The sequence below is a fragment of the Amblyraja radiata genome, chromosome 20, assembly GCF_010909765.2.
Source record: "Amblyraja radiata isolate CabotCenter1 chromosome 20, sAmbRad1.1.pri, whole genome shotgun sequence".
In the NCBI taxonomy this organism is placed as follows: Eukaryota; Metazoa; Chordata; class Chondrichthyes; order Rajiformes; family Rajidae; genus Amblyraja; species Amblyraja radiata.
Window position 1 is genome coordinate 29,386,179 of NC_045975.1, and position 22,441 is coordinate 29,408,619.

Consider the following 22,441-nt stretch of genomic DNA (forward strand, 5'->3'; position numbering starts at 1 on the left):
AGATATGGAATTATATAGAAAACATTTCTGACTTACTCAACATGATCTACTGCATAATACAATACTGAAATATATAAATTGTATATTTTTGTGGGCATTGTGTACATATTGGCTGCAAACTAACCCCAAACCACATAGAGCCACAATCAATGCCAACAATGCGCTGTTCTATGTACAATATAAACAGTCCCTTTAGTAATTACAGTAGTAGTACAACAAGGCGGCATAGTGGTGCAGCTGGTAGAGCTGCTGCCTCACGGCGCCAGAGACCCAGGCTCAATCCTGACCTCGTGTACTGCCTGTGCTGAGTTTCCACGTTCTCCTTGTGACCACATGGGTTCCCCCTGGGTGCTCCGGTTTCCTCCCTCATCCCAAAGACATGCGAGTTTGCAGGTTAATTGGCCTCCATAAATTGCCCCTGGAGTGTCGGGAGTGGATGCAATAGTGGGGTAACATAGAACTAGAGTGAACAGGTGATCAATGGTGGGCTTGCAAAAAGGAAGCATGTTTGGAAGGATTTCATCCGGCGTTGATGTTTGGGATTTTTCTAGGTTTAGAGTGGTTATAGGATACTTAGCTATGTCTTGGACAGATACATGGCCCCTTTATTATCCATGACCCTACTGTATATATGTATGTACCATTCAGTGTGAAACATTCAGTGGGTTGGCTACTTCACGGCAGCTCTAGTTGCAGATGCATTCATTTACTAAGCCGAGTTCATGTTGACCTGCAATTGTGTCTTCTGTTATCCTGTTAAAGATTTCCCAGTATTAGATTGACACCAGTAAGTTGATCAAGTGTAGTGAAAAATAGTGCCTCAAATTTGGCACTTCTCAAAACACCAGCGTTAAGAATGTGGACATCATGCAAAATATTTTATACAGGTGCTATGGACACATGGACATTTGCTTGCTTTAGTTCTTTCGGAGGGTGTGCCACATGGAGACAGGTTTTCTTAATGTCGCCAGCATCTGATTCCAGTGAGTTACCCCCATCCCACTGCTCTCTGGTCCAATGATGACATGGCCCACGTTCACAGTTTTCCCCTCTTCACAGCATTCAGTCACCGTTATTCGTAGAGATAACTCCTGTGTCACAGGAAAGAAAGTAGGCAGTTCATTGAAATCCTCCACAGAAAATTGTGAATAACAGTGAACTTTAACCGAACTTCACTGGATGTTATCTTGAGCTAAATGTTATTCCCAGGTAACACAGCGGGGTCGGCATGGATCAATAGTTTCAGACTGAAGACAGGCCCCGACCCGAAACATCACTTATCCATGCTCTCTCGAGATGTTGTGTGACCCGCTGAGCTACTTTTTTTTCTCAAAAAATAGCTTTGCCATTTAGGACAGAGATGAAAAATATTTCCTTCAGACTATGAGTGGTGGAAATCTTTAGAATCTTCTGCTCATGTCAGAGAAGAGAAGCTCATTTGTTTAGTACATTCAAATTTATAGATAGCTGGTTATTAAAGAAATCGGGTGCTATCAGGTTAGTATAGGAAACCAGTGCTGAGGTAAAGGATGATATTAATAAATGGTAAAGTGGTGCAAAGAGCCAAATGGTGTGCCTCTCATAGAGTCATAGAATCATAGAGTGATACAGTGTGGAAACAGGCCCTTCGGCCCACTTGCCCACACTGGCCAACATGTCCTAAGAACAATAGTCCTCCTAGGTAGTTGAGGCCAGTTCATTGGCTATATTTAAGTGGGAGTTAGATGTGGCCCTTGTGGCTAATGGGATCAGGGGGTATGGAGAGAAGGCAGGTACAGGATACTGAGTTGGATGATCAGCCATGATCATATTGAATGGCGATGCAGGCTCGAAGGGCCGAATGGCCTACTCCTGCTCCTATTTTCTATGTTTCTCATGTTCTTGTGGAACTGTGTGCGGCTTCAGCTGAATAGCAGAAAAGCAACTACACTAGGCACTATCAACAAATTAAATCAGTTGATTATTGCACAACTTCTAAAGGGAAACAAAGATGCTTGCATTTATATGGTACGTTTCAAGAGCTCAGGATACCATCCAGTGGAATGGTGTTTAAGAAGGAACTGCAGATGCTGGAAAATCGAAGGTACATACACAAAAATGCTGGAGAAACTCAGCGGGTGCAGCAGTATCTATGGAGTGAAGGAATTAGGCAACGTTTCGGGCCGAAATGTTGCCTATTTCCTTCGCTCCATAGATGCTGCTGCACCCGCTGAGTTTCTCCAGCATTTTTGTGTACATCCGGGGGATTGGGTCTGAATTGTAATTACTGTTGTAGTGGCCAAGAACAATAATGGTTGTCAACTACAGCTCATGATAGACAACAGTCCACACATCAGTTTAGGATGATGCATTTCTACATTAGTTTTTATGATGAAGTAGTGGTGCATACCGACTCAACAACACATAATCCTCCGAAAAATTTCCGCCACCTCCAACGGGATCCCACCACTGGCCACATTTTCCCATCTCCACCCCTTTCTGCCTTCCACGGAGACCATTCCCTCTGCAACTTCCTGGTTAACTCATCCCTTCCCACCCAAACCACCCCCTCTCCAGGTACCTTCCCCTGCAACTGCAGAAGATGCAACACCTGTCGCTATACCTCCTCCCTCGACTCTGTCCAGGGACTCTGAAAGTCCTTTCAGGTTAGGCAGAGGTTCACTTGCACCTCCTCCAACCTCATCTACTGTATCCATTGTTCAAGATGTGGACTCTTAAACATCGGTGAGACCAAACGTAGACTGGGCGATCGTTTCGCGGAACACCTTGGCTCAGCCCGCCTGAACCAACCTGATCTCCCGGTTGCTGGACACTTTAATTCTCCTTCCCATTCCTACACAGACCTTTCTGTCCTCAATCTCCTCCATTGTCAGAGTGAGGCTAAATGCAAATTGGAGGAACAGCATCTCATATTTCACTTGGGCAGCTTACAGCCCAGTGGTATGAATATTGATTTCTCTCACTTCAGATAGCCCCGGCATTCCCTCTCTCTTTATCCCTCCCCCACTCAAGTCCCACTAGCTTCTCATTTTCAACCTTCAAGCAACTAACATTGTCCTGTTTCTTTGTTACTTTTCTGCATATTTTTCATTCATTGTTCTTTGTTGATGTTAAATTTTTATGTGGTTGCGTGTTTTGTTGCTTTTTTGATATGACTGTATGGCAAATCAAATTCCTCGTATGATTTACATACTTTTGTTTTCATACTTGGCTTATAAAAGCAATTACAACTACAATTAACTCTCCATATCTACCGCACCCATGTGGTCGGCAGCGGGAAGCATCCCCGGGGAACGGGCAAGGAGAGGGTGTTCAAAAGGGAACTGCAGATGCTGGAATATCGAAGGTACACAAAATTGCTGGGGAAACTCAGCGGGTGCAGCAGCATCTATGGAGCGAAGGAAATAGGCGACGTTTCGGGCCGAAACCCTTCTTCAGACCAGAGGGAGCTGCCGTCCAAGGACGGAGATGGCTGGAGACCTGCAACAGCCTGGGACTTGCCTGGAACACGCACCACTTATAAGAACTGGAGCATGGGCTTTGAAAATGGCACCAAACATGGCGCCTCTTGCATGCGGGCTCAGTAGACTATTGCAGTACACCCGGGATCGGGGGCATGGCAATACTCTATTGGATTGTTTGTAAGATAAAGAATTTCACTGTGTTTGCACTTGGCATATGTGACAATAAAAACACAATTGAACCACCCCTACAACCCTCAGGAAGCACCTTCACCAGAAGAATTGCAACGGTTTAATAAAACTAAGATCAATCAGTGATGGCTTTCAATTAATTATTAATTAATGATGACCAAATAAATGCTAGTCTTTGCAGTAATGTCCAACTCCCATTAAATTAATAACAAAAAAAAGAGCTGAGTGAGACTGAGTGCCTGCATTGAACAGCTTTGCACTAAATGGCACTTGCACGAACCACAGTAACTCTCCAAACAGAGAGGATAATATTTTCTTTGGATGACACATTGGCATCAGTCCACCATCAGACAGGGAAATAAAAGCCCATCGGTCGATTGGATTCCAAGTAGACACTGAATTATGCTTTCATTAAAATAAGTATTCTATTAGTTTCTTACCTGCAGAACAATTGCAGGAACTGAGAAGATCATGGCTTCATTGAAGACAGGATTGGGATCATCCCTCTTGATTGCCGTTTTTTTCTTACTTATTTTCCTCGTATCTTGAAGGAGATAAACTTTCACAAATGGATCTATTTGGGTTCGTGAAAGAAAAAACAGAGAAGCGGAACAGTTACTGGTACATGGAAATTAAAATCCATTCACCAAATGTGGAGGTACAGTGGCGCAGCTGGTAGAGCTCCTGCCTCACAGCACCACAGACCCGGGTTCGATCCTGACTTAGATTTTCACGTGTGCATGTGGGTTTCCTCTGGGTGCTCCAGTTTCCTCCCTCATCCCAAAAATGTGCGGGATTGCACGTTAATTTGCCTCCGCACTCTGTCAATTGCCCCTGTGTGTAGGGACTGGATGAGATAGTGGGATAGCATAGGACTAGTGTGAACGGGTGATCTCTGTAGGAAGGAACGGCAGATGCTGGTTTAAACCTAAGATAAGCACAAAAAGCTGGAGTAACTCAGTGGGACAGGCAGCATCTCTGGAGAGAAGGAATGGGTGACGTTTCCGGTCGAGACCCTTCTTCAGACTGGTTAAGGATAAGGGAAATGAGAGATATAGATGATGATGTGGAGAGATAAAGAACAACTAATGAAACATATGCAAAAAACTAACGATGATAACAGAAACGAGAAGCTAGTGCGACTTAGGTGGGGGAGTGATAGAGAGAGATGGTTGGCGTGGACTCGGTGGGCCGAAGGGCCTGTTTCCATGTTGTATCTTTCAATCAAAAAAATATATTGTTGGCACTGCACTTAATAGATAAACATTTATAAAGTTATAATATAACTTAGTTAGGTTGTAGTAAGTTACTCAGTTGTAGGATACTGTGAAAAAGAAGGAAAATATCTCAGTTACTGACATTTACTTTGAATCTGCCACCGATCCACATAATAGAAAATATCACAGAATTAATTAATTATATCCTTTCATTATGTGCAGAAAAGTTAATTTCATATCCTGGTAATGTCCAAATCTGACATTGCAGCTATTCCTTAATGCTTATTTATTTTTTTAGAATGCTCTGCACTAAAATATTAATAATATCACATTTAGATACAAGAGCAAAATTAATTCAAATTAATCATTTTATTATGAGCTGTGATCAGTGTTAAAAAATATTTAAATCCAATTTACACACTTAAAGCTGCTAAAATTAACTAAGCAAAGGATATATGAGAAGGGTCATCACGGCGACAGTGAATATACTAATGCAATAAAAAACACACAACACACTTGAATACAGAATGATTCAACTTGTCACAAGAGTGAAAACTCACAGGAACAAGAGTCTTTCAACAGAGTGAACATGGACAGGATCAATCCGTGTTATACATTGCATCTACATGCTGCACAGCAAATACACATGTGATCAATCCGTTTTACTAACATAGAATAATCAAAGCATCACCTAATGTTATACACCCTCAACGCTCTATACATCACATGTGCAAAATCAACAGGTTGAGGGGGGCAGCACAGTGGCACAGTGGTAGAGTTGCTGCCTCACAGCGCCAGAGACCTGGGTTCGATCCTGACTACAGGTGCTGTCTGTATGGAGTTTGTGAGTTCTCCCCGTGATTATGTGAGTTTTCCCCAGGTATTCCAGGGTTCTTTCTACACCTCTAGAGGTTTGTAGGTTAATTGGCTTCAGTAAAGATTGTAAATTGTCCCTTGTGTGTAGGATAGTGCTAGTGTATGGCAATTGCGGGTCAGTGCGGACTCGATGTGCTGAAGGGCCTGTTTGCACGCTGTATCTCTAAACTAAACTACACAGTGAATAGTTTAGTTTGCAGATACAGCATGGAAACGGGCCTGGTCTACCGAGTTCACGCCAACCATTAATCACTATTTCTGTGTTATCCCACTTTCTCATCCATATCTCCAATTCCACATCTCAGGAGAAATTACGATGAAAACTAGCTTCAGTGATGATATTCACCATTGCCTTCAATGTATTAGGATATCCTTCGGTCCACTGAAGATAAAGACCTCAGACCTGATGGTCTACTAGGCAGCAGTGATCCTTGTTCTCCCATATATTTATGAAACATGGATTACCCATAGCAGACTTCTCAAGATATCTCCAATGAAATGTCTGCAACATCCCTCAATTCACTGGCAGGTTAAGCAAACCAGCATCAATTGTCCTCTCCCAGGCTGGCATTCGCAGCAGTGCTGGAGTAAATCAATGGTTCGATGGTGCTTTATTGTCATGCATGTATTGCAATAAAATTATTTTTGCATAGATAACACATGTATGATTTGCCATATTTTGGCGCCATTTACAAAACGCCCAAAGTCCTGCCGTGTGGTCAATGTATTGAAGCAGCTCCAGATCTGGGTAAGCTCCAGGCTGCTGCAGGACCTCTTCCATCACCCCCAATCAGCTCGGCTCAATATCCGACGTTCCTCTCCTCACCCGACCGCCTATGTCCCAGGGGGTGCTTCCTGCAGCCGTCCTTGCAGGCGATGGAGGCAATGACCCGCTCTCTCTCTCCTGCCGGTCCACTCTTGTCCGTCGTCACCAGAGGCTCCCTCCTCTTCGGTTCTCCGGTTTTCGGGACCGAGCTCGGCTACTTCCAAGCTTCCCCTGCAGGCAACGGTCCGCCGGGTCTTTCTTCGGGACTCAACGGGTCAGGCAGCATGTCTGAAGATCATGGACAGGTGATGTTTCGGGTCGGGACCCTTCTTCAGGCTCACAGCACACTTACACTCAGTTGGCTACATGGGTCAGGCCGGGTCGCTTGCCTGGTAGACTTCGAATCCCCAAAAGAGCCTTTGCCATGGGGAAAGGATTTGCCAGCCAGACAGAACAATTGTTTGGATATTTCACGGGAAGTCAGCGAGAGAGATTTAATTCCTCTTTGCTTTCACTAGCTGTGAGATGCTTCTGTTGGTATTCAGTAGGTGTAACATGGACCTTTTTCTACACACCCAGTGCAATGATTCTTCCCGTTTTCTATTGGTCTCCTGGAATGCATATATCCAGGGAATATCTATTGATATTCCCTGCACCGCATCCAGAATGACAGCAAACAAGCCACATCGAATATAAATAAAGATAAACTACATCTCCAACATGAATGATATAATGCACAATGAATGCTTTGCACTGTTGAATGTCTACAGGAATGGCACTTCACCCACTAAATTCCAACAGAATCACAAATTATTGAGAAGATGCCAAAAAAAATCAAATGATAAACATAAAATGGTGGCAAAATATCATTATGTCCAGTGAGTTACAACAGAATAATAAAATATACAGTAAACACCGACAGAATCAAAGTTAAACCCATTGAATTTCTAATAGAATCACAATACATCTGGAGAATACCAACAGAAATATTGTAACTCCAGCGCTGGAAACGGAATCACGCTGCACGTATTGAATTCCAACAGAATCATAAATAACCATTTAAATGCTAACAAGAATTAAATTACATCCAATGAATGTGACCTGGATATGAGTGAGTAGCAACTGATTCTCATTACACACAGCTAATGCCAACACTATAGCTTTGCATCTGACAAATACCATCAGAATGCCACCTGATGGTGAATATTAACAGTAGTGAAAACCAAGAGAACCATATCGCACCCAGTGACTCCCAACACATTCTCAATACACCCAGTGAATAAAAGCAATCATAACACACACAGTCAACATGTAGAACGCCACATGGCATTAGCACCAGCCAACACTCACTTTGCACTCATAAAGTTATACAGTCATACAGAATGGAAACTAACCATTCAGCCCAACTTGCCCTTGCAGACCAACAAGCCCCATCTACACCAGTTCCACCTGCCTGCGTTTTGCCCATATCCCTCTAAATCCCTCCTCTCCACACCCTGAATTCCAGTGGAACCTTGATGTAATAGTAATTGCCAACTCCATCACCAGTCGTGTTATCTGTGAGTAAGAATGTCATTGTTCCATTTTATGTGACATATGACAATAACACACTCTCATGCATCTCCTGACGACAGTTAATGAAGTCGAGACAAATCTATCATCATATGCACAAGAACGAAGAAGTGCGGGCAGTGCTTTTTTTTGTCAACGAAAAAGTTGTCTGTACACATATAACAGTGGGCAATATGGTGGCGCAATGGTGGAGTTGCTGCCTTACAGCGTCAGAGACCCGGGTTCAATCCTGACTACAGGTGCTGTCCGTATGGAGCTTGTACATTCTCCCTGTGACCGCGCGGGTTTTCTCCAGGTTCGTTGGTGTCCTCCCACACTCCAAAGACGTACAGGTTTGTAGGTTAATTGGTTTCGATAAAAATTGTAAATTGTCCCCAGTGTGTAGGATAGTGCTAGTGTACGGGGTGGTTGCTGGTCGGCACGGACTTGGTGACACTATTAACTGCTGTAAATCAATCTAGTTTTTAACTTTGTAGAGGTTCCATATTGGCATTTACTATCACAAAAAACCCCACTGTGTACAGGTACAATGAAAGCTCTGTTAATACTGACAGATTCACCTTGCTTGGAGTGAATAATTACAGAATCTGTATTGTACGCACAAAAAGAGAATAAAGTCCAACAGAGTCACAACACAACTGTTGTAACACCAAGACATTAAAGTAGCTTGAATGATTGCAGATGGAATATGATCCCACCCAGCGAACACCAACAAATTCATATTGCGTCCTGTGACAACACATAAAATTACTTTATAATCAGTGGATACAAACAGGGATCACATTACACCCGATGAATACAACAATCCACTACATCCACTGAATAACAAAAGAATAGCATTATTTCCATTGAATTGCAAGAAAATTATTCGGCATTCAGTGAATTACAACAGAAATCAAACTTCACTCTCTGGATGTCAGCTCAATATTATTACACCCTGTGAATATTGGGAAAATCCCTTTGCACTAGAAAATACCAATCGAAAGTGCATAAACACACAGTAAATTCCACCGGAAAGCACGTCATGCCCAGTCAATACAAACAGGAATTATGTTGCACTCTCTGATTTTCGACAAAACCACAAAGTGCCCAGTAGATGCTGACAGGAATCAAATTATATCCATTGGATATCAACACCTGCTGAACATCTACACAATCACAAAAACACACAGTGAATATTGACAGGGTCAACATTACAACCAGTGGAGGCCTAAAGGATCAACAGCACACCCACTGAATTTCAGCAAAATAACATGATACACTTGATACACGCTAGTGCCATCACAGAGAAAATAACATTTCACTTTGCATTCCTAGAGACATAAACTTTATTTGCATGGCCTGCCGGCCCGCACCACCTCGACGAGCATACGCAGCGTCTTGATGCCGTACGTCACACGTGAACTTCCCGCGGACGTCACTCGAGCTTCACGTCACTCACTCGACCTCCGAGCGGCCCCCGCTTCTGGTTTGGTCGTGCTTGCCGCATGCAGGTCACATGCTCGTGGGACAGGCCCTTTACTCGACATATCACCTATCCACGTTCTCCAGAGATGCTGCCTGACCTGCTAAGTTACTCCAGCTCCTCGTGATTTTCTGTATATCAGCATCTGCAGTTCCTTGTGTCTACACCACACAATTGAGTGCAGCACAGTGGCGCAGAGGTACAGTTGCTGCCTTACAGCACCAGATATCCGGGTTCGATCCTGACTACGGGTCTGCACGGAGTTTGTACACTCTTCCTGTGACCTCGTTGGGTTTCCCTGGGTGCTCCGGTTTCTTCCCACACTCCAAAGACGTACAGGTTAATTGGCAGGTGAAACTATATTAGTTTTCTTCATTTATTGATTTTTATAATGCTCATTTATTACACTATCTATTGAGAACTGTTTATCCAAACCTGTTTTGCTGCTGCATGTAGGAGTAAAACATACTTGACTCTTGACAATTAAGAATCAGCACAGTATTTCAGCAGTTTAGTTTAAAGTTCGGAGACACAGCATGGAAATGTGCCTTTCATCCTATTGAGTCCACGCCGACCATTGATCACCCGTTCACACTAGTTCTTGTATACTTCCGACTTTAGGTAAGTGGGATTAAATAGAATTTAGAAAAGTTCAGCAGGGGAACTGGCCCTTCGGCTCAAAATGTCTGCATTGAACTTGTCTAGTAGTTGTAGGCTCCCCTCGGTCATGACTGACCATGGGTGATGCATCCTAGCTCGTGGTCGGATGCAAGCCTGGGCGATGTCATAAGGAGGACAGTCTGTTGCCCATGCAGCACCTCCCCCTCTCCACGTCGCTAATTGATCCAAAGGAACAGCAGGGCCGTTACAGTTTGGAACCAGCGCCTTTGCAGGAGCTGCCAAAGCGAGGTTGTAGACAACGACGAACTGCCTCAGGGGCTCCGACTCCGGATTTTCTTGAGGTTTACTCCATGACTGGATATGGCCACATGGCAGTGGAAGTTTTAAATCAGAGTTTTCCCTCTCCTAGATGGACTGATGAGCCCCATCTGACACCAATGTAAAGATGACACCAAGCTAAACTAATCTGTGCCTGGACATGATCCCTATCCCTCCATTCCTTACACATCTACGTGCCCATCTAAAAGCCTTTTAAATGTCAATACTGTATCAGCCTTAAGCACCAACCCTGGCAGCACATTCCAGGCACCCACTACCGTTTGTGTAAAAGATTTGCCCCACACTGCCCACACACAGTGGCACAGCTGGTGGAGCTGCCTCCTCATGGCACCAGAGACCCAGGTTCAATCCTGATATCGGGTGGAGTTTGCATATTCTCCCTGTGCCCATGTCAATTGCATTAAAAACACACATAAACAAATGCCACTGGGCTTTGCTAATCTGCCACGAACTACTAGCGATTTGTGATATATAATTTGTGGCATAAAATGTTCCATCAGGTTCTCATGAACAATGTGAGCATCTTTCTTAACTGTTAGTCATTTAGTCAGTTGACAAACCTCAAGGTTATTTCCATGGCTTCCTTCCATTGACTTCATCTACACTTCATGCTGCCTCGGCAAGGCCACCAGCATAATCAAAGGTAGACACAAAATGCTGGAGTAACTCAGCGGGTGAGGCAGCATCTCTGAAGAGACCCTTCTTCAGACTGATGTCAGGGGAGGGGCGGGACAAAGATAGAATGTGGACGGAGACAGTAAGACTAGTGGGAGAACTGGGAAGGGGAAGGGGATGGAGAGAGAAAGCAAGGGCTATTTGAAGTTAGAGAAGTCAATGTTCATACCGCTGGGGTGTAAACTACCCAAGCGATATATGAGGTGCTGTTCCTCCAATTTGCGCTGGACCTCACTCTGACAATTGAGGAGGCTCAGGACAGAAAGTTCAGATTGGGAATTGGAGGATGAGTTGAAGTGCTGAGCCACCGGGAGATCAGGTAGGTTAAGACGGATTGTGCGGAGGTGTTCAGTGGCACGATCGCCAAGCCTGCGCTTGGTCTTGCTGGTGTAGAGAAGCATAATCAAAAACCAGTCTCACCCCAGACACTTTCTCTTTCCCCCTCTCCCATCAGGCAAGAGGTACAGCTCAGAAAATGCATATGTCCAGATTCAGGGACATTTTTTCCCAGCTGTTATCAGGCAAGTGAATTGTCCTCTCATCCTCTTGGAGAGTAGTCCTGACCGGCCATCTACCTCAATGGAGATCTTTGAACTACAAGTTAATCTGACTTTTTTTTGCACTAAATGTTGTACCCTTTATCTTTTGTTAATATACTGTGGATGGCTTGATTGTAATCATGTAACGTCTTTTTTTGACTGGAGAGCATGCAAACAAAAGCTTTTCACTGTATCTCAGTACACATGACAATAATAAAGTAAACTAAAGTAAACGTACTGGAGGTGGTCTTTCCGCTGTTCCAGACGAGGTTTTTGGCTTTGACCACGACCACCGTCAGCCTCTCTGCTGTGGGCAGATAACTGAGTGAGAGCAGGATCTCTCCGACTGTATCTGTTGCCTGCACAGACAAAAGTGTGATTAGTTCTCCAGGTAGCGGCTCAACAACCCTTCAAGATGAACACCGACCTCATGCACAAGTAGAGTCATAACGCTTCACAATCCAAACCATCATTCCCATCACAGGGTGAACCAGTAGAACTCAATCCACTACATTTCTGTAGCATGTATCTTGGTGACTATTACATCTCAGTAGTTGAAACAGTGATATTGCAGAAACCAGGAGCTGCGGATACTGTTTTATGTACAAAAAAGGACACAAAGTGCTGGAGCAACTCAGTGGGTCATGTTTTGGGTCATGTTTTGGGTCAAGACCCTTCTTTAGACTCAAGTTTTCTTCAGTCGGAAAAAATATCCCAACCTGAAATGTTACTTATCCATGTTCTCTGGAAATGCTGCCTGACCCGCTGAGTTACACCAGCACTTTGATGTCTTTACTGTTGTTAGATAGTTAAACTTCAGTCCAAACATTACAATAATGTTTTAATTTGCTGAATCATTGTGCAGTTTAGCCTCATCACTATTGAATACTGTTACTTGGAAGCTAATGACTGGGGTATTTGCCAGTTTTTTTACTAATTACATTGGTAATTAACCAAGGCAAGTTAGGAACAATGAATGATAAAAGCTTGTTTACAGGGTTTTCACTGCACTTGCATTTCAAAACCATCCCTCTCAGCAGGGTCCAAAATAAAAAGCGAGTTGCTCTTGTTCTGTGGCTCCCTCACCTTGTTGACATCCTGTAGGTAAAGCCAGGCATTGAAGGGTCGGCAGCTGAGGTCCAAATCCGATAGCTTCAGATCTGCCAATCCCGTGCTGATGTTTCTTTCATCTTCATCGATTCCAAATACGGAAAATCGAAGACTGTTTTCCTCGAGAGCAGAGGGGTCCAGGGGGATGGAAAACTTCTCATCGAAGAACACCGAGAATGCATTCCTCTGAATCTGCATAAAAGAAATGGGCAAACAAGGAACTGCAGATGTAGAAACTAAGAATTGCATTTGATGGTTAATATACAGAAGAACTGAGTCTGAAGAAAATTCACCTATCCATGTTCTCCAGAGGTGCTGTCTGTCCTGCTGAGTTACTCCGCCACTTTGTGTTCTTTTAAGGAACTGCAAATGCTGGTTTACACAAAAGTACACACAGTGCTGGTATAACTCAGCGAGTCAGGCAGCATCTCTGGAGAACATCGAGAGGTGACGTTTCCGGTCGGGACCCTTCTTCAGACTGAAAGAAATTGAGTTGTTTCAGATCATTCTTACTTTAGGATCACTGTGGATTATGGAGAAAGTGACCACCTCATCTCAGTGCAGAACACATTAGACAACAGACTCTGGATATACAACGCAGAAACTGGCCCTTCGGCCCATCGAGTCCTCGCCGACCAGCAATCCCTGTACACTAGCACTATCCTACACACTAGGGAGAATTTACAACTTTACTAAAACCAATTAACCTGCAAACCAGTATGTCTTTGGAGTGTGGGAGGAAACCGGAGCACTTGAAAAAAATGCACACGGTAACAGGGAGAATGTACAAACCCCGTACAGACAACACCCATAGTCAGAAACTAACTTGGGGCTCTGGTGCTGTTAGGCAGCAAATATACAGCTATGCAACTGTGCTGCCTCAGTGTAATGTGGATTTTATAGTGTAATATGGAGTGTATGAGTTCACAAACCTTACTCCAATAAAATGAACAACATTGTGGTATTTGCACTGCTAGAGCTACATTGCATTGCCATATCTAAACTCCATCATTCAGTATTGGGCACAAGCTTCACCAAAATACTATTGGCCTCAAAGTAGTAATTTCTGACCTAATTATCTGAGCATAAATGGAAGGTGATTAGAATGCAATCAAGAAACAAACCTTAAAGGGGCTGTCCTACTTGGGCGACCTAATTGGCGAGTTTAGAAGAGTTTGAAAAAATGACATGTTGAAGACCTCCTTCGACTATGTAGAAGACCTCCTTCGACCTCCTTCGACCTCCTTCGACTATGTTGAAGACCAGCTTCTACTAGCTACGACTAGCTACGACTAACATCGGGAAAATTGGACACCGAATAGTGGAGAGTGAAGACGACCTCCTTCGACCTCCCTTCGACTATGATGAAGACTATCTATGACTACCCTCGACTACCTTCGACTACCCGCGATTACCTATGTCTAAGACTACGACCTACTACTACTAAACCTACGAGTAAAAGAATTATCGTTTTTTTCCATGGCGAGCTTTTTTTACTCGTGGGCATTTCTTAACATATTGAAAAAACCGCCGAGGCCTAGCTGAGGCCTCGAGTACATGGAGATCACTCTTGAGCATGAAGGAGAGTTACGAAGACCTCCTACGACCTCGTGTCGACCATGCTGTGAGGATGAGTCTAGGGCAAATTCGCCAGAGGGCACACCCCCATCCACATCAACGGGACGGAGGTGGAACGTGTTTCCAGCTTCAGGTTCCTGGGGGTCAACATCTCCGATGACCTCTCTTGGACCCACAATACCTCAACTCTGGTCAAGAAGGCTCACCAGCGTCTCTTCTTCATGAGGAGACTGAAGAAGGTCCACCTGTCTCCTCAGATCCTGGTGAACTTCTACCGCTGCACCATCGAGAGCATCCTTACCATCTGTATCAAAGTATGGTATGGCAACTGCTCTGTCTCCGACCGGAAAGCACTGCAGAGGGTGGTGAAAATTGCCCAACGCATCACCGGTTGCTCGCTCCCCTCCATTGAGTCTGTCCAAAGCAAGCGTTGTCTGCGAAGGGCGCTCAGCATCGCCAAGGACTGCTCTCACCCCAACCATGGACTGTTTACCCTCCTACCATCCGGGAGGCGCTACAGGTCTCTCCGTTGCCGGACCAGCAGGTCCAGGAACAGCTTCTTCCCTGCGGCTGTCACACTACTCAACAATGTACCTCGGTGACTGCCAAACACCCCCCCCCCCCCCCCAGACACTCCTCCCACAGGAAAAACACTATGACTGTATGCATGTAAATAGATTTGAATCATATTCTATGTCGCTCTTCCAGGGAGATGCTAACTGCATTTCGTTGTCTCTGTACTGTACACTGACAATGACAATTAAAGTTGAATCTGAATCTGAATCTGAGAACTCATGGATTATGTCCCCCAAGTGGGATAGGTCCTTAAGGGGAAACCAGTTAACTGTGCCACTAACACAACATTTCATAATTAGTGTCATAAACCAAGGCTCATTTTATTTAAAAGTGAGGAGTCGCCTTGGTAATCTCTGGATAGGAATTGACTTCTTAAACTTCCCTTAGTCCAGTGTTGGAACTTTGTCACTATTGAGCATTTTAAAATAGACTAAAATATGATGTTTATAAAGCAATGAGATAATGATGTACAATAACTCTGCAACAATCTCCTCTGTAACAATATAAAAATGTAAACTGGCCTCTTGTAATAAACTTCCTGAGAAGATCTTGAAAATCAGACTTGATAACGTAGGCATTATTAATGGGATGCGCGCTGTAAGAATGCAGATTGGGTCCAGTTCACCCTTTGTGGCACTTGAGCTTGTCTTTAACATTTTATGCAAAAAACCTGTGAAGAATGCAGGTAAGATTTACAAGGATGCTGCCAGGCCTCGAGGGTCTGAGATATATGAAAAGATTGAGCACGGCTGGACTTTATTCCTTGGAACGCAGGAGGCTGAGGGGTGATCATATTGAGCTGTATAAAATCCTGAGGGGAATAGATAAGGTGAATGCATAGTATTTTACCCAGGGTAGGGGAATCAAGATTCTGAGGACGTGTGTTTAAAATGAGAGGAGCAAAATATAATAGAGGGCAGTGGTTATGGAACAAGCTGCCTGAGGAAGTAGTTGATGCTTGTGCTATAAGAGCATTTAAAAGACACTTGGATAAGTACATGGATAGGAAAGGTTTAGAGAGATATGGGCCAAATGCTGGCAAAGGGGCCTGGATACGGTGGATGTGGAGAGGATGTTTCCAGCAATTGGAGAGTCTAGAACCAGAGGGTGCAGCCTCAGAATAAAAGGATGTACATTTGGAATGGAGATGAGAAGGAATTTCTTTAGTCAGAGAGTGGTGAATCTGTGGAATTCATCACCACAAACAGCTGTGGAGGCCATGTCATTGGGTGTTTTTAAAGTGGAGATTGATAGATTCTTGATTAGTAATGGCATCTAAGATTACAGGAGAAGGCATGAAAATGGGGTTGAGAGGCAAAAATAGATCAGCCACGATTGAATGATGGAGTAGACTTGATGGGGCGAATGGGCAAATTATTCTCTCATGTCTTCTGATCATAGATAGGGCATCTTAGTCAGCTTGGGGAAGTTGGGCCAAAGAGCCTGTTCCCATGCTGTGTGACTATCACCACTGCCAATCTCGCTGAGTTGCAGAGGGGAGGACAGCAGGCTGTGAGGCACCACAATCAGCAGATCCAAACTGCTCAGACAACCCAAGCACAGGAGCATAATGTCCCTGTTGGCTTGATGCTTGACAATAGGGAGCTCTGGAAGAAAAGGAGAGTTGACCTTACATCATCAGATATTTCGATAGGGTACAAACAGCAATGAGATATTTATCAGAAAATCTGTTTGGTATTAATAGGGGAGAAATATCAGCCAGGATAATGTTCCTACTCTTTGTCAAGATAATCCTTTCATTCTTCTGAGAGTGTTTTTGATGAACAATGAGGAATATACTACTGAAGATTAGTTTGTACGCTATGATTAAAATATGGCAACCACCACAGTTTCTGATTCAGAAGACAATGAGTTTCAAAGTGAATAACATTAGCTTCTGCCAAAGCAGCCAGCTTCACAAAAAAAACACATGAGATACACATTTCATTCCTCATTCAGTAATTTTAACGTTGAGTCCACATGGGGATGGTGACACATACTTGGCTTTCATCTTATCTACATCCTACAACGTGGTCTCAATTATAACTCGCTCAGAACAGTTGTCATTATAGAGAAAATATCATTGGTGGTAGTAGTACTTTATTCATTGGAGAGCTGGAGGATGAGGGGGTGATCTTATAGAGGTATACAAAATCATGAAAGGAATAGATTGGTTAAATCTTTTGCCCAGGATAGGAGAATAGAGAACCAGAGGACACAGGTTTAAGGTGAGGGGGGAAAGATTTAACAGGAATCTGAGGGGGTAACTGGTGTATGGTAAAGGGAGGTGGTGTATGGAACAAGATGCCGGAGGAGGGAGTTGAGGCAGGTACTTCGGCAACATTTTAAAAACATTTAGATAGGTACATGGATAGGACAGGTTTAGAGGGATATGGGCCTAAAGTAGGCAGGTGGGACTAGTGTAGATGGGACATGTTGGCCGGAGTGGGGCAAGTTGGGCTGAAGGGCCATAATTTCATTGTAACTTGGTATAGGCGATAATAAAAGGACCATTGAACCACTGAACCATTGAACCATGAGTATATTCAATCACTCAGCCTGAATTGTTCTCATCACCATCCATTGAAACCTCAGCTCAAACATGAAAAAGTAGAAATTCAACCAACCTACCCGAGAAATCCCAACAATCTGCTGATCGGGCAGCAAACTGATGCGCACAAAGCAAGATTCAAAGTTGGCATCTTCTTTCTCCAACAAGTCCTTCCCTTGAACCAGAGTGACGTGCATGGTGTTTGAGCTCATATCGTACTCCAAGCTCATCTCGATCTGGCCCACAGTGAAGTCGTGGCCAAAGTTGTTACCGATCGAAGATATGGAATTCAGCGAGTCCGTCGACACGGATTTTTTCATCGACCCGTAGGAACTCAACTCCACATCCTTCGTCATTAGCTCCAGAGTCCCAAGCTCGTTGATGGTGTCATAAGCTTCGTCTATCTTGAGGCTTGAGTGCTGGCTGGGGAAACCTTTCTCTATCGGCTTCTTATAACTCAAAGCTGCTGTTCTCTGAGAAAAGAAGGAGAAATAAAACAGTCAGCACAAGCGCCAACGCATATTGTTGTTTGCGGTTCAAGGCAAGCAATTGTCATCCGCGACGAACTGCCGAGCTTAAAATTGGCTTAATAGATCAGATTTCAGCATCCCAAAGCCATAACTAACAATGGTGATTTATTTGCTGAAACAATGTGCTTTTGCAGCAATGGTGTTTGCTCCAGATAAACCCCGGCATCGAAGATATTTCAAATGGATGAATTATCGTGCATGGCTAAATGCTGGCTATATCAGATTGCTTCTATAAAAGACAACCCCTATAGTCCTTTTACACAAACAACCCTTTGCAACATGGTTTTAAATGAAAAAAAAAACAGATAGCAAATATTCCTGAAAGAAATAGGAAATTTTATCTGTGGTAGGATCTAGCTGACTGTAGCAAAATTTGAACTGATACTGCCTCCTGAATGGTGTGGGGATATTAACTGATAACTGATAGCAGTGTGCTTTATATCACTTTTATGGACTGGCAGTGGACTGTTCAGCCATGCCCACTTCAGTTGAATGCATTTTAAAATCAGTTCCACTGTCAGTAATTGAGTAACGGTGCAATGATCTGGGTTCCTAGATCTCCACCAATGATCTGGGTTCCTGGATTCAGTCCTGACCTTGGGCACTCTTTGTGTGGAGTTTGCATGTTCTCCCTGTGATCCTTTGGGTTTTCTACGAGTGCTCTGGTTTCTCCCGCACCACAAAGTTGCATAGGTTGGTAGGTTAATTGACTACTGTAAATTGTCCCTAGTGTGTAGGTGAATGGTTGAACCTGGGGAGGGAGTTCATGAAATTAGAAGATGGGAGAATAAAACATGGGATTAATGTAGGATTAGTGTAAGTGGGTAGTTGATATTTAACGTGGACTTGTGGTGCCTGTTTTCTTGCTGCATCTTTCTGTGGCTTGATGACTAGAAGCTGCACTGAATCACTCCACTGCAAGCTTAACACATGCATGGTGCTGTCCGTGGATTGGTACTGATCAACAGTTCAGCTGAGGCTCAGCAGACAGCTCTCAGGCCTGAGACAGAGGGTTGTGGCACAAGTGACTTGAGGAGAAAAGTTTTAGGCAAACATCAATGTAGTTCTAAGGGAGCCCTGCACTAACAGATGTACCACCAAGTGAGATGTTAAACCAAGCACCCATTGGCCCTGAAAGGACACAAAGTGATGGAGTAACTCAATGGGTCAGGCAGCATCGCTGGAGAACATGGATAGGTGACGTTTTAGGTTGGGACCGCTCTTCAGACTGCCGAAGCATCCGAAGAAAGGTCCCGACCTGAAACGACACCTATCCATTGTATCCAGAGATGCTGCCTGACCCTCTAAATTACTCCAGCACTTTGTATCTTTTTTGCGTTAACCAGCATTTGCAGTTCTTTTTTTCTACCTGCCCTCGCAGGAGGATGTCAAAAATCCTGTGGCACGATTTTGAAGAAGAGTACAGGTCATCAGTAATTCCTATCTGACAATTATCCCTCAATCAAAGTATAAAGACATTTTATTTAATCATTATGGAAGCAATGTGCCTCATTGTATCAGAGACCCTAGTCAAATCCTCACCTTGGGTGCTGTCAGTGTGGAGTTTGCATACTCTCCCTGTAACCTTGTGGGTTTCATTCAGGTGCCCCGGTTTCCTCCCACATCCCAAAGACCTGCTGGTTTGTAAGTTAGTTGGCCTCTGTACATTGGTGCTCTTGGGTAGGGATAGAATAGAATAGCCTTTTATTTGTCATCCAGACCGAAGTCTGAACGAAATTTAAGCAGTCATACATATAATACAATACAATAAAAAACAACAATAAACACATATTAACATCCACCACAGTGAGTCCACCCAACATCTCCTCACTGTGATGGAGGCAAAAGTCTTAGGGCTGCAGTCTCTTCCCTCCTCTTCTCCTTCTGCGCTGAGGCGATACCCCCCGGGCGATGTTACCTGTCCTCGCGGCTCAAACACCGCGGCCCGGGGTAGTCGAAGCTGCCGCTCACCAGACCTGCTGACGCAGCCGCTGGCCCGCGGCCGAACCCCCGGTCTCAGGCCACCGCCACCAGAACTGCCGTCCCAGCCCCCGGAGCATCGTTCCAGCCCCGAGCCGGATCGCCCTCACGTGAGTACTGCCACCGTCTCAGCCTCGCGCCAGGCCGCCGCTCCTCCCTCGCGCCAGGCCGCCCCGACCGGGCGCCGCTCCTCCCTCAGGCTGGGCCGCCCCGACCGGGCACCGCTCCTCCCTCAGGCTGGGCCGCCCCGACCGGGCGCCGCTCCTCCCTCGCGCCAGGCCGCCCCGACCGGGCGCCGCTCCTCCCTCAGGCTGGGCCGCCCCGACCGGGCGCCGCTCCTCCCTCAGGCTGGGCCGCCCCGACCGGGCACCGCTTCTCCCTCAGGCTGGGCCGCCCCGACCGGGCGCCGCTCCTCCCTCAGGCTGGGCCGCCCCGACCGGGCACCGCTTCTCCCTCAGGCTGGGCCGCCCCGACCGGGCGCCGCTCCTCCCTCAGGCTGGGAACGCCGTACCTCCCCGAGCTCGGCTACTCCGACGGGAGCACCGTTCCTTCCTCGGGCCGGCCGTCCTCACGGTAGCGTCACAGCCCCTCACGAAAGCCCTGTTCCAGCCCCGAGCCGGGCCGTCCTCACGGGAGCGAGCTCAGTGCGAGTCCTGGCAGGCTCTGCCTCCTGAGCCTCGAGGTCGCCAGCTCCGCCATTAGGCCTCAGCGCAGACGGAGGCAGAGAAGGGGAATACGACAAAAAAGTCGCATTCCCCCACAGGGAGAGACAGCAAGCCCCGTTTCAACCCCCCCCCCCCCCAAAACACAAACTAAAAACCAAAACTAGACTAACCAAAACGAAAATAAACAACCCAAAAAACACAAAACAAACAGGACTGCCGGAGAGCCGCTGCAGCCAGAGCCGCGCCGCCACTAGGATGTGGATGTGAAAGTAGGATAACATACAACTAATGTGAACCAGTAATCGATGGCCGGCGTGGATAAAATGGTCTGTAGGGCCTGGTTCCATGCTGTATCTTTCAAGCTTTTATTCAATTAGATTGATATGTTCTACATTGCTACAGTCACTACATTTTTAAACATTTTTTTAGGCTTTTAGACTTTTAGAGATACAGCGCGGAAACAAACTTTTCGACCCACCGAGCCCGTGCAGACCAGCGTGCTGACTAGCGTTATCCTACACATTAAGGATGATTCATAATTTTACCAAAGCCAATTAACCTACAATCCTGTATGTCTCAGGAGCATTGGAGGAAATCGGAGCACTCAGGGAAATCCCACACGATCACGGGGAGAACGTACAAACTCCGTACAGACAGCACCCGTAGCTGGGATCAAAACTGAGTCTCTGGTGCTGTAAGGCAGTAAGTCTACCGCTGCACCACCGTGCCACTCACTTCAAAAGATCTTCATGATCTCTACCGGTCTGAGGCCAGGCGCCAACTCTCAGACATCTCCTCCTACTTATCTTTGGACCATGACCCCACAGACAAGCACCAGGCCACTATCTCAAGCACCATCACTGGCTTCTTCTCTTCCAGCTCTCTGCCCTCCCAAGCCTCCAACCGCATCGTTCCCCAGCCCCGCACAGCCCGATTTTATCTTCTCCACAAAATCCACAAACCTGACTGTCCTGGCAGACCCATTGTTTCTGCTTGTTCTTATCCCACCAAACTTATTTCCATATACATGGCTATCTGGACTACACTTCTTCCCACCCTGCTTCCTGAAAGGACTTGATCCCCTACTCCCAATTCCTCTGTCTATGCCTCATTCTGCACCCAGGATGATGTGTTCCAAACCAGGGCATTCGAGAGGTCCTCATTCTTTAGGGAACGTGGGTTCCCTTCTTTGACTATAGATGAGGCTCTCACCAGGGTCTCCTCTATATCCCGTAGCTCCACTCTCATTCCCCATCCCCCCACTCGTAACAAGGACGGAGTCCCCCTTGTCCTCACCTTCCACCCTACCAGCCAACATATAATCCTCCAACATTTTCGCCACCTCCAACGGGACCCCACCACTGGCCACATCTTCCCATCTCCTCCCCTTTTGGCTTTCCGCAGAGACTGTTCACTCCATAACTCCCTGGTCAATTCGTCCCTTTCCACTCAAACCACCCCCTCCCCTAGTACTTTCCCCTGCAACCGCAAGAAATGCTACATTTGCCGCTTTATCTCCCCCCTCGACTCCATCCAAGGACCCAAGCAGTCTTTCCAGGTGAGGCAGAGGTTCACCTGCACCTCCTCCAACCTCATCTCTTGCATCCACTGCTCTAGGTGTCAGCTGCTCTGCATCGGTGAGACCAAGCGCAGGCTTGGCGATGCTTCACCAAACACCTCCGCTCAGTTCGCAATAACCAACCAGTGGCTCAGCACTTCAACTCCCCC

The 22,441-nt window shown here is 45.5% G+C and overlaps 1 protein-coding gene across 2 annotated transcripts in view; it reads right to left on the minus strand.

The window, feature by feature from the left end:
* Positions 1-496: 496 nt before the first annotated feature.
* Positions 497-22,441, minus strand: part of syt12 (synaptotagmin 12) — a 181,742-nt gene continuing 159,797 nt past the window's right edge. For both annotated transcript variants that reach the window (XM_033039174.1, XM_033039175.1), the window contains exons 5-9: positions 17,619-18,011; positions 12,810-13,025; positions 11,962-12,082; positions 4,094-4,227; positions 497-1,091 (exon numbers count right to left, since the gene is read on the minus strand). In XM_033039174.1, the coding sequence (XP_032895065.1) occupies positions 918-1,091; positions 4,094-4,227; positions 11,962-12,082; positions 12,810-13,025; positions 17,619-18,011 (1,038 nt within the window). In that variant the 3' untranslated portion in view covers positions 497-917. The remainder of the gene's footprint in view (positions 1,092-4,093; positions 4,228-11,961; positions 12,083-12,809; positions 13,026-17,618; positions 18,012-22,441) is intronic.